The sequence below is a fragment of the Siniperca chuatsi genome, linkage group LG13 (genome assembly GCF_020085105.1).
Source record: "Siniperca chuatsi isolate FFG_IHB_CAS linkage group LG13, ASM2008510v1, whole genome shotgun sequence".
Classification (NCBI taxonomy): Eukaryota; Metazoa; Chordata; class Actinopteri; order Centrarchiformes; family Sinipercidae; genus Siniperca; species Siniperca chuatsi.
The window spans coordinates 1,906,976-1,920,230 of NC_058054.1; the positions used below are offsets into that span (position 1 = coordinate 1,906,976).

General features: G+C 41.2%; 1 protein-coding gene across 23 annotated transcripts in view; it reads right to left on the reverse strand.

Annotated features, from left to right (window-relative positions):
* Positions 1-13,255, reverse strand: part of dlg1b (discs large MAGUK scaffold protein 1b) — a 127,303-nt gene that overhangs the window by 94,668 nt on the left and 19,380 nt on the right. For 13 of the 23 annotated variants that reach the window (XM_044219698.1, XM_044219696.1, XM_044219699.1 and 10 more), the window contains exons 3-5: positions 10,560-10,723; positions 5,592-5,669; positions 5,445-5,516 (exon numbers count right to left, since the gene is read on the reverse strand). In XM_044219698.1, the coding sequence (XP_044075633.1) occupies positions 5,445-5,516; positions 5,592-5,669; positions 10,560-10,723 (314 nt within the window). The remainder of the gene's footprint in view (positions 1-5,444; positions 5,517-5,591; positions 5,670-10,559; positions 10,724-13,255) is intronic. The other 10 variants (XM_044219719.1, XM_044219716.1, XM_044219715.1 and 7 more) reach the window with 3 other exon arrangements.

Consider the following 13,255-nt stretch of genomic DNA (forward strand, 5'->3'; position numbering starts at 1 on the left):
ATCTGAACCCTCTCAAAGTCCAGACACTGATCCTGAGCTGTCCCAAAAGGAGGTGAAATTACTCCTGTGACTGAAACAGACTAATGTCTGCTGCTGTAACACTCCCAGACTTCCAGTACTTTAAATAAATAAATAAATAAATAAATAAAACTAGTAAAAACAAAATTAGATCATGTGGTAAAAGTACAACACATGTTATAATAAGCCATCACATTTTCTTCTCAATGTGAAATCTCAAGTTCGGGCATCATTAGCGGACCCGGTCCTGTTTAAAAAACACCTGTACTTCATGATCGTGCACCTGAACAACAAAGCAGAACTGTTTCTACGTATAAATGTGTAAATTTAAAAGGACACGTTTAACTAAACAACGAAGCAGAAAGAAAAACAAAAGTTCAAAATACAGAAATAACTGAACTACGCACCCGAGAACTTCTGACAGTTTGAGCTCAGTCCATAAGGCTTTTATTTTCTGACGCCTGAAAACAATTAGCTTTAAACGTCAGAACATTTAGACTTAAATATGGTACTCACTAGTTTAAAAAATAAATTTACATTTAAACGTGTTGCTCCTCCGTCAGCTCTCTTCCTCCTATTAAAACTTTATCCTTCTTCATTTATCACAGAGTTGAAGATTAATGCAAAAAAAACTAACTCACCTGGCTGATAAGGACAGTCTCAGATGAAGGACGGGGTAACATGTTTGAGATCGCACAAAACAATGCATTACATGAGACCAAATCCTTTATGTTTTGAACCAATAACTAGCTTAGAGTCATTAGGTTGACTAGAAAGTTGTAGAACAATAAAATGATAAGGTCATATCGTCACGATTAATGATTATTTTCATAAATCAAGTAATCCTTCTGTCTGTAACATATCAGGACAGAGTTCAAGTCATATTCAAATTACCAAAACATATTCAGTTTAGCTGGAACAGCAATTAACTGTTTAACTGACTGATGAACGCTTGTGCGCCTCCAAGAAGCGGCGAGGCGTCCTACTCAACATCAGACCGCGAACTCATCACAGACACAAGGGAGCAACATGCAGAGGTGGACACCTTCAGTGAGTTACAGGAGACGCCGCTTCAGTTTTTGTTCTGAATTCAAGAACTTTAAAAAACACACACGACTGCTTGTTATCACATGTGTGACTCAACGCCAAATGGCAGAGGAGGAGGAGGAGGAGGAGGAGGAGGAGAGTGTGTGTCGCAGCAGCAGGAGACGAGGCAGCGTGGGCGGGTGGGAATCACAAGTATGAATATTTTACAGTTCAGTCATGTGGCTGGCTGCCCCCCTCCCCTCCATGTGTGTCATCATATGGCGCGTCATGCGTCCCGCAGGAAGTGATGCAACCAGCGTTTTACACACTAAAGCTACAGAGTCTGAAAAATCTGCCTTTATTAAAAACATAAAAATGTGCCATTTCCCCTTTTACTTTAATCAATTTCTCGATGTAGGTTAGAGCCGACCGATGTGGGGTGTTTGATACGGATACCGATTCCTGATGGAAACACCCGCCGATTCCTGATACGGCGGCCGATATGTCGAATTTTCAGAAGGCTGCTTTCTTAAACAAACAGCTTTATTAAAAAAATATTTAAGTTAAATGTTCTTTAACATGTTAAGTAATTTAACATGTACACTGTCAACCAAATCTAGAAATGAAAACTGAGGAAATAAAGACAATAAATAGCTATTAAACATCAGTACTATTCAGTATCAGTCACTTGCTGAAGTAGCAGAAAATACCATGGAAATACTCAAGTACAAGTACCTCTAAACTGTGCTAAGTACTAGAGAGTACGCGGTTTAGTACAGCTGTACTGTAGTAGAGCTCGGAGATCCATGCGGATGAGATTCAATGGATTCAACTCCAATCAGAAACGCTTTTTTTCCCTCGCTAATGAAAAACATGTAGCAATATTTGGCTGTTAACGTAACGGTCACAAACATTAACTCACGGTTCGCTGCTGCCGAGCCAAGAGATAAACGTTCAAACAAAAAAAAAAAAAAAAAAAAAACTGGCTCCTGACGTTATTTATTTACTTTCCAGCAACTAGATAACAACGTAGCGTTAAGTCAACAACTCACCGGACTCAAACCACCGCCGCCTGCTGAGCTGCACAATGACGGAGAGATGCTCCGACGCTAACCTTTCAGTCTGCTACAGCTGGCTAGCTACCTCGCTAACACAGCTAAACAGTTGCGATTAGCATGAGTGACGTGACGGCTGTCAGGGACGGGGTTATATTAGAGTCATCCTGAAAGGGGAAATGTGGGTTCACTGTATATTTCCAGCAATGTATTTCACAAACTAGTAGTAGCAGCCATAGCGGCAGCCCACATTTCCCAGCATGCACCGCCTGGTGCTGAAAGCAGTTTGCAATGCGTCTGTTCAGAACATGGCGGTTTACGTTCGTAGTCGTCATTTTTGTGCTGGTTTCTAGTTTTGTTACATTTCCTGACTCCGGCTGTATTTTACCGATGTGACGCCCCCTGTCTCATGTGACGCTGGTGCCACCGCGGTGACAGCGCCCTCTGCTGGATAAACTTTGTAGAGACGCAAATATTAACGCAGGCCGTTCTCTCAGCCTAATATAAGAAACCAGTTTTATATCGCCGATACCGATATATCTGCGATAAATATTTATGGATCTGTTTTTACTCCACCAAACTTTCATTTAGTGAAATCCTCTTTCCACCGCCCTCATGTCTGTATGCTAAATATGAAGCTACAGCTAACAGCCGGTTAGCTTAGCATAAAGACTGGAAACAGCTAGCCTGGCTTCGTCCAAAGGCAACAAAATCCACCAACCCGCACCTGTAAAGCTCACCGATTAACATGTTTTATCTCATTGGCACGTGAAAAAAGACATGTCGTGGTTTTACGGGCAGTTTAGGGGCCGGGACTATTTCCTGGCAGGGCACGGTCACTTCCTGGAGTTTCATCGTCATTGTGAAGATGCCAGACAACCAGCAGAGACTCCAGGTTACTGCAGTGCAATCATATTAACACTTTCCTGCACAACCTGACTTCTCAAAAGTAATCGGAGTTCTTGTGTGCATGTAAATGTCGGAAACTGATCGTATGTTTGTACACTGAAAACTATTTGTCAGTGGACTTTATTTTCACTTTTTGCTGTAATTATGCATTTTCTAACATGTAAGTTTGTCGCACACTAATAGAAAACTTCATTACATTGTGTTATTTAATATTGGCAGCCACAGACTTCCACACTAATGATGCTTTGTCAAGCTGCAAACTCAATCAGGTGTATGTAATCAGCTTGTGTGCTGCCAAACATTAAAATAAGCTGAGTTTAAATAAATACAGAACAGCTGAGGGTGCTCGGGAGCGTTCAGATACACTCCACCCCAGATGTTACTGCGAGCCGTTCGACTGCTTTCACTCCGATTCCAGCCTGCAGAATCACAGCTGCTGCAAACAGAGCTGCAGGTGGTGGGTGAAGTTTGTTTAAGTGATCATTTGCACGGTTAACAGCGGTGTAAAGTCAGCAAATATCCTGTATACAGTCAAACTAAGTTGCCTGAGCAACCTGTCGCTGGTACGGATACTTTAAACCCCACTCTCTTTAAACACCAGGTCATTATAACTTTCATTTAACATTCAGTTATTTCTGCTTAACAACTTTAAATATGAGCAGATGTGACGATGGCCGATGCCTGTTGAAGCAGAGCAACATGAAAACACAAACAAGGAACCTAAAGATTCAAAGTATGACTGCAACCTGCACATAAAACCAGAACTGAAATCCACATGAACCACCACCATGAAGGTCCTGAACAGCAGTACAGCTCCAGTCTCTCTGAGTGAACCCTAAAAGTCGATTTACAGAACTGATGATGAGGGTGCTGTACTTTTCAATAAATGTATATTTTGAAGCAGCTTGTTGAAAACTAGCGCCGCCTGGTTAAGGTCTGTTTTTACAAACGCCCTGTAGCATAAAGCGTGTCAGTTAAAAAGACCACAGCGGTGTGTTAAGATGCGTAGATAACGTCTAAACTCATTTTGTAAAAGAGGAAAAAGGTTAAATTCCTAAAATATGATTTGATTTAAAAACTCCTGCACGGTTTTAGCCAAAACATCATGATATTTCAGTTCTTTTCAAAGTCATTACAGTATTTATTCGGCTTCTTCAGCCGAAACTCCACTAATGTGACGTCCTGCAGTAAAACTGTAACGCTAAGCTTTAACTCGCATGTATGTAACCGAATAAAAAGATCCCTCTATGTTAGGGGTGTCCAATCTACGGGCGGCGGGGCCACGTGCTGCCCGACGCCCTCATTTAAAGGGCCCTCGTGTACCTACGCTGCGTCCCTCTGCCCGTCGGTGTGGATCTGCTCGTGGCTCTGAGGACAGGAGGTGTACTGTTCAGACCGGACAACATCAACCAAAATGAATGAAGCACAATGAACCATGACCCCTGAACCCAACGCAAAGTGCCTCAACATGTCGCTGTGTTTCTTCTCAGTTTAGCTGCATGTGGAGTCTGTTGTATTGCCGCTAAAATATGACACCAGTGAGGAAATCCTGCAGCAGGAAGCAGCTGCAACAAAACGATCCTCTGCAGGGTTTATAAACGGAGACGATCAGACGCTCTTTTAAATTTAAATGAGTCAAAATTACCTTGTTGCCTAATGCACATCTGGTGCACAGGTGTGTAGGAAAATGAAGTCAGAACATCTGTCTGCTCTGTGACAGAAAGTTCAAGTTTACTAAATCTCAAAGCAATATGAGAATCACAAAAACTCTATGCTGTCTTCTACACGTGTAGCACTTTAGCGCTGTGTGTTTAGATTTATGTCCCACGGTCGCTTACATTTTATTTTATCAAAATCTGATGACAGGGGCCTTCAATGGTAATAACTTATTATTATTTTGGGGGTTTTTTTTGCCTTAAGATCTTTGTTAAATGTAAGTCTGTCAGTCAGTTCCTATAGAGAATATTAGGGATCATAAACAGAACTGTTAATGAGCTTTTACTAATTTAAAACAGCACAAAAATAAGCAAAACAACGCTATCTCAGTTTTATCACAACTCTGCTCTTCTGAGAATAAATTCAAAGACTGTGCAGACTGAATTCAGCTGGATTTTGAACACATCCCAAGGCAAAGTCATAATTAATTAACAAAATAAGGAAGTCGCGGCCATCTTTCTGAGCACAGAGGAAACTCACGGAGGGCACCGACACTCGACTTTAAAACTGAAAGCCACATTTAGTCGTTTCATTCAGACTCCACATTATGTGAATCGACTACAGCGACACCTTGAGGCCATCTGGGCCAACCTGACCCCTGGACCCAGAACCCCCCGCCCCCTCCGATGGTCCAAAGCACATGAGGACTGGATGGGACATGCAGCGAAGGTGGACAACACCGACACTCCCTCCCACCAACAGCAGGCGTCCGGTACTTACTTGTCCGTCACGGCCGGGCGAGCGTTTGGCCTGCGCCAACGTGTGCAGGATTTCGTTTAGGAGGGGGGAGTCCTACGAGTGACGACGTGAGTTTACAATCAGAGAAAGAGGAAAGAAAGAGAAGGAGTTCAATGCAAACAAACACACCTGGCTCAAACTGGATCTGCACAGAGTCTCTGTGGTTTGTTTTGAGCCTGTTTCAGTGCCAGACGGGTTGAACAGCGGCTGTAAAAAATAAAAATAAAGTTAAACACAAATTGACATTTACTCCGACACTTTTGTGAACCCAGTTTCCTTGTTACTAATTAATTCTTACAGTCTAACTCTCGTTTACTGAGTCTCATGCGTTTCTGATTTGTAATCCCTACATTTGCACTGTTTCTTAATTGCTTCCACTGAAGACCAACTGCTGTCTTCAACTTTTACTGAAAGTGTGTTTTGCCTGCTGGACGATGTTTATGTATGATTCATCCCGTGGGGAACACGAACGTCTGTACTGCATTTCAAGGCAGTCAATCCAAAACTTGTCGAGATATTTCGCTAAATACCTAAGACGAGCCCCTCTCATCTGGCACTGCGAACAGGTAAAACCCACACCTGAGACCTGCACTGTAGGATAAAGACCGACCGAGGACCAGTACGACTCGACCGCAGCCGACTCAGCTTCGTCACGTTCTGGGAAGGTGATGGAGTCAGCAAAAAATAAAAACAACCTCTTTAACTCACGAGAAAATGCTGAAGCACAGAGCTCACGATCGTCAGATGGAATGAAAACAACAGAAAGGCTCAAATGGAAAAGCTTCTATCCATCATTCACTCTCTTCAAAAGGAACAGTCCAACAAATACTGGAAGCAGGGGGGAAGCTGTTATTCAAGCACTGTACGTAAGTACGATTTTGACATAATTTTACTTTGAGTATTTCCACTTTGTGCCCCGTTATACTTCTCATCTCTTCATTTCGGAGGGAAATATTGTACTTTTTACATTTAAAAATATGATGCGATGCAGTACTTTAATACCGCTCTACCCAGCAGTACACAAAGTATCTGAAATTGGCTCCACACTGACGAACTACAGTACTAAAATGCTCTTAGCCTACATGTGTTCGTTAGTGATGAAAACAGAATATTCTATAATAATATAACACTGTGAAATGGAGCAGTCTGCATAATGAGCACTTTTACTTTTGATACTTTAAGTAGATTTTGCTGATAGTACTTTTACTTATGTATTATTTTGAATTCAGGGGTTTTACCTGTAAAGGAGTATTTTTACACTGTGGTATTTGTACTTTTACTGAAGTAAAACCTCTGCACAGCTCCTTTAAAAAGAGCAAAACTGTCTGATTTACATGCTGTTACCTAACAAACTGCTTTAAAACACAATGTGTGTAAATCAAACAGCTGCAGGGTTTATGTTTTTCCTGTTTCACACACACACACCTGAAATGCTGCTGCACTGTGGTGCGTTCAGAGTCCAACAGTCTGCAGGAACACGCAGCGCTGTCAGTGTTGGCAACACTACAAACACAACCTCTGGCCACTTCCGATCCTGTGTATGAACTGAGATACGAAGCATTTTAATGCGGGACATTTCGGGAACAGCTGGACTTATATTGGGTATTTATAAATGAGCTTTGATGACGGAAAGAGCACGAGCCGACTCGTTTCCAGAGACGGTTACAAGAACCGATTTCTGTCTGAAAAACTTCATTTTAATAACCTGAACTGTCCGTTCATACGGACAAGATAAACGTGTGTTGGCTTTTTAATAAAGCGCTCAGTAGTGTCGTAGAGATCACCTGGTTTTGTTTATTACTATAAACGAAAGAAGGGTCCTTTAAAAAAATGGATTCAAATTTAAATTCATTTGTTGTTTCTGTGTCTGTAAAAAACTGAATTAATAGAATTATGATGCTTTAATCTAAACGAATTTGGAGGTTGTTGTTGTTGTTTTATCAAAATTACATAAAATAAAGATGAAAAATAAAGAGGGATTTGCCGAGTCCGACTTTGAACACTCTTTAAACCTCACGTAAAGAAAAAGTAACCGAACTTCAGGATAAATGTATTAAAAAACGTCCGTGCAGTAAGTCTAGTTTGATAATAATTCAGCATATATCCAGTTTCACGCACCGGCTGCGTACCGCCGTTTCCTCCACCAACGTTAGCTTCACAAATCACTTTCATACCAGGACATAAAATGACATTTTGTGGATTATTTTCCACTTTCGGGTTAATCCCATAAACTGTTATGAAAACATGGGATTAGAGAGAAATGACAGTAAGATCCTCTCCTGCTGAACACAGACAAACAGATCGCTTTGTTTGATCCTATCGTCTCAAACCGGGATACTGATCATCTTTACTTTTACTAAACCACCGTTCCTCTCATGTAATCACCCCACCGAGACATAAACACATGGTCAAAAGTATGTGGACAGCCCTGTGTAGATGTGGCGGGTCGGAGGAGTCCTGTAGGGTTTACAACAGAAACATCCTGCCTCTGAGGAGATTTCTGACTCATCGCAAACAGAAATTACAGCTGCTTACTCGGCAGAAAAGCAAACAGCTTCATTCTGTGGCGAACTAATGTTGATTAATTACAGCCGATCGACCACCGACCGGAGCCATCGGCTAAAATCAGGGCTTCTCTCCCGTGGGAACGAGTGCAGCTGTGCGTTGATTTTCAGATTTCTGCGTTTTCGGGTCCCGTCTGGATAGCAGAGGCTCCCGACCCTCAGGCCGCGGGCCGGGGAAGCCTCTGAAGTACAGTTTTAAAAAAAGGTACTTGTACTTTACTTGAGTATTTCCACTTTATGCTACTTTCTATTTCTACTCCACTACATCTTTTTAAACTTCACTACATTTATCTGACAGCTTTAGTTACTTTGCGGATTCACATTAATAACACAAAATATAAAATCACCTGATAAATTGTGATGCATTATTAGAGATTAAGCTGCCCGGCAGTATATAAAGTGATTTAAAGTAGCTCCACCTTCACCAGCTGCAACATTAAAGTGATGAACACATTAATGCACCAATAATATAACATATATTATTCTGAAATGGTTCTGCATAATGAGTACTTTTACTTTTGGTACTTTAAGTATACTTTGATTCTAATATTTTAGCAGTTTTGCTTTAGTAAAAAAAGATCTGAATACTTCTTCCACCGCTGCTCATCACTTCCTGTCTCTACTTCATCTCCCAGTGTGCGTACCGATGAGGGGTGGAGATCAATTACATAAATAATGTCTTTACGACAACGTGTTGATTTTGACACAAAAAATAAAAAAAAAAAAAACTCACCACAACACAAACGTAGATTTTTCAGCTTCGCACCTCATTTTGAAACATATTCAGATGTTTCGTGCTTTCAGGCAGCCGGGAGAGCTGCTGCGTCTGCCGCAGGGACAAGGCTGCAACTAACGACGTTTTTCATTATCAAATAGTCGATTAGATTCTTGAACTGATTAAAAAAAAAAATGTGAAAAATGTCATCAAATGTCTCGTTTTGTCCAAAACGCCAAATTTATTCAGTTTGTTATTTTAGACAACGAAGAAAACCACCAAACATTCACATGTGGAACCAAAACTGAATCTGTAGCCAGTGAATTTTTATTTATCGATTGAACAATCGGTTGAGCGTTTCAATTCTAGACCGGTACCGTACACGGCAGGTTGACGCCGCCATCGGCAGAGAGGAGGACGTTCACCGATGGCCGGTGTTTATCTGGGGTGATTTTGTGTTGGTTACTTGTATTTAGTTGTATAGCAGCTAAAAAGGCTTTTGAAGCAGTTATTTTCCAAAAAAAAAATAATCTTTTTCATGTGAAAAGGAGATTAAAGGTTGTTTGATTGAACCGTTTTAAACTCATTCAGCCCTTCATCACGCTATCTTTCTTTCTTTCTTTCTTTCTTTCTTTATATATATATATATATATAAAAAGCAGATTTGTTTGTTTCCCCGGCACAAAGGGGGGAATAAATAACAACAAAAACAAAACGTCGGTATCGGCCCAGAATTTCAGCCAATCACTCCTACCTACCTATTCTAACCTCATCGCGCCGTCAAATAAAGCAGGTTGTAGCTTTAAATAGAGATATACTTAGCACAGTGAACATGGCAGATTTATCTACCTAAACGTTGTTTATTGGCCCAGACGGGACGAACAAACTGTGATACCGACGTTGCTCCAAAACAGTTTCTCTTCGTTAATCTGTTTGTTTAAGTTAAACTCAGATAGTAACATTAGCTCCTGCATCATCTGTCGCCAAACAGTGGAGGCGGGCGGCAGCGACCACCTCAAATATGCAGTAAAACTGTACTTGAACCGGTTTTGTCGTCAGCTGCGTTCAGATCAGCTGTGTTTTTTTGTTGTTTTGCTGGATTACCTGACTTGGAATTGAGTTCTGCCCGTTCTGACTGTGTGATCTACAAGCGTTACTGAAAACAAGCTTCCCCGTCCGCCCATATAACCCGGCCACATGTTTCAATCCCAGCTCAACGCATCCTCTCCATGCCAACGAAACATAAAAAAAATGCATCTGAGTGGGAAAAAGCACAGCCAGCATCAAACAACAACAAACACGATCAGCCAGAAAACCAACGGAAACACAAGCAGAGAGATGACGCAGCGGGTCGGCCTTTCGTGTTTTTATATCTCGACGCTTCTGATGTGACTGGTGATCGTTAAAAAAGCAGCGAGCGGAGGGACGGAGGCTCGTCTCCGCCTCTCACGACACTAAAACACGGTTTCGGATTAAAAAATAAATAAAAAAAAAAAAAAAAGGTTCCAGGATAAAATATCTGAACCAAACAAACGGCTCAGTCCGTCCCGGTCTCCTCCACACAGGAGACCGAAGCAGTTTGCATCAAAGCGCCTTCAGTCGTCACCCTGTAATGCTTCTGAAAGGTGTGATCTATTTTTAATATTCTCTGTTTTTTACTGAGGGCCGTTCTGTTCTCGTTGCTAAAGAAACTCAACATTTTTAACCAGATGGAAACTTTAAAGCAAGCCGCTTCAGTCACTTCCCGCGTTAGCCGATTTCACCTTGAGATCTGCGCTCCAGGTGAAGTTCTCGTGCGATTCTGTGGTCGGATCTTACCTCGATGCTGGTGCTAAGGCTGGGCAGAGTGTCCGAGGCCACCGTTGTGCTTTGAAGGCTGGAGAAGTCCCACAGGTTGACGGGCGCCATGGGGTCCGCCACCTTGGGAGACTCCACCCATCTCTGACTGTCCAATAAGGTCACTTCGTAAAATTCCTGGATATCTGAGACGACAGAGAACCAGACACACCTTTCAGTCAAACCCAACAAATTAAATTCAAGGGATGTTCAATGACATTCAAGGTGGCATTTGCTGAAAATAGTCATGTTTTGTCAAATAAAATAACATGCGTGTAATGTGATTGTGAACCCGGTCAAATTAACATGTGTGTGACTTCAGGTGTGATTCAGGTGTGTGACTTCAGGTGTGTGACTTCAGGTGTGTGACTTCAGGTGTGTGACTTCAGGTGTGTGACTTCAGGTGTGTGACTTCAGGTGTGTGACTTCAGGTGTGTGACTTCAGGTGTGTGACTTCAGGTAAAAGCTGGGCCGTGACACTTCTAGTCTACAAATTGTAAGAAATAAACTATGATATGGAGAAAAAAAAAAACAATAGATTATTAATTAGTAAAAGTTTATATTAATATAATATAATATAATGTATATATATTTATTTATAAAGTGTTTAAAATGCTTTTAGATAATGTCAAAAACATAATATTAACCTAAAGCCAGACTGTTTTTCTTTGTCTCAGTGACATTTGACATGCTGGACACAGGAGGTTTGGACATGACAAGAGACAGCAGCGATGCGATGTCAAACTGTGCTTTCAGGAAGGAAATGTGGTTTTTACTGTAAAAATAAATAAATTAATTAAATGTAATAAGAAGCATGTTTATTTGTAATTTAATGTTAAATTTTGCCAATTCTGCAATCGAATTGTAGCTTCCACGCTGAAAAATACGTAGTTCAGAAGTAACTTCCTGCTTCGCTGCGAGTTACAGACTGAATCCCCGGAGATTTCAGACATTTTGGTAACAGATATCAGGGGCGGCACATTGTTGTTAGACCATCAATCGTGCATCTGAGCGCTAACAGAGCGGACAGGCAGCGTCCTGAGCGGACGATCCACAGCGACCCTCAGCGTTGGTGGGCCAGTAAAGACCAGTCTCAGCTGCTCTAACACGCGTCAGGTTAAGTCGTCGCGTGGCGTCGAGAGCAGACACAACAACAACAACAACTACAGTAGCTAACAGGGCTCGACCCCCGTGTCTTCACCAACTACAGACGGCCCCGATCAGCACGATACGCAAACCTGAGCTTTATAAAAACACCACTCAGGTTGCAAACAAGGAGGGAGGGGCAACATAAACCACGTGTCCGTTAACGTATCTGGCTTCACATATTTCCTAGAAATCAGTGTCGGTTTCATGAGACGTGACACGTATTTCTAAAGAATTCTTGAAAACAGGTTTATTTATATCAGAGAAAAGGTTGAAATAATCTCAAGGTGTTCATTTGTTGTAGTGATAAAGATTTTAGGACTAAATAAGAGGCTACATGTCTTACTTCTTACTACATTAACATGTGAAGAGCAGTCTAGTCGCGGAGCCAGTAGGACTTGAGATCTTGTTTGCAGTCTATTCTGACGAGAACCAAACCTCACCCAGATTTAATCTAAAATAACAACTGATGATCGTTCAAAACATTACTGTACATCTAATTTTTTACATTTATTGCCAGTTAGGGAATTTGTTTAGAAGAATTAAATATTTTTTTGTCATTACACCTCACATTAAAAATAAATAAAATAAAATCAGTATTTCATACTCCACAGCAGTCCTGGAGATTGTGTTGACACAGACGCTCATCGATCACAAATCTTCTGGTCGTGCGTAGAGCTGAAACGGTTAGTTGATCGATAGAAAAATAATCAGCAACTATTTTGATTAATCGTTTCAGTCACTTTTCAAGCAAAAATAAGGGAAAAAATACTTAACATACTCTGTTTGCGGCTTCTCCAAAGAGAGGATCTGCTGCTTTTCTCCATTTTATATCATCGTAAACTGAATATTTTTGGCTTTTGGACGGTTGGTCGGACAAAACGAGGCATCTGAAGACGTCACCTTGGACCAACTGAAGCGGCCATGGGCATTCTTTTACTATATAATCTGTCAGATAATTAAATAATGAAAATAATCGTCAGAAGCAGTCCGAGACGAAGATGAATATATTTTGGATGAGTAGATGCTAAACCTTGAGAGAGATTTTAAGCCATGAGGCAGGACAGTAAGATACTGTAGAAGTATTAAGAAGTGACCTGTAATGCAATAAAACTGAACCTGTAAGACTTAAAACAATGGACGGACGGGAAATATCTGAGATGGGAAACAGTGAATGACTTTCACTGCAAACAACCAGGACGCCATTATATCTGGATCTGGATTAACATCGGGACAATACGACTTTAAGAGAGTCGGGTAGGAAAAGTATATCCCACTGATATGCGATCATAATATACTCAGCAACATTCAGTGTCAAAGTGAACCGAACACATCGAGTTTGCCTTCGCAGGACAATTAATTCTGATTGATTGATAGTTTGATTGATATTATGAGCCTGTCCCTGCAGCGAGACTACAGTCAGTCTATGTGAAGCCTATATTATAAACAGCCTCCAGCCCAGTGGTCACATCCAACATGCTATTTTATTTTTGGAGGAGGGCTTACAGAGAGCGGCGATCTAAAATAACCGA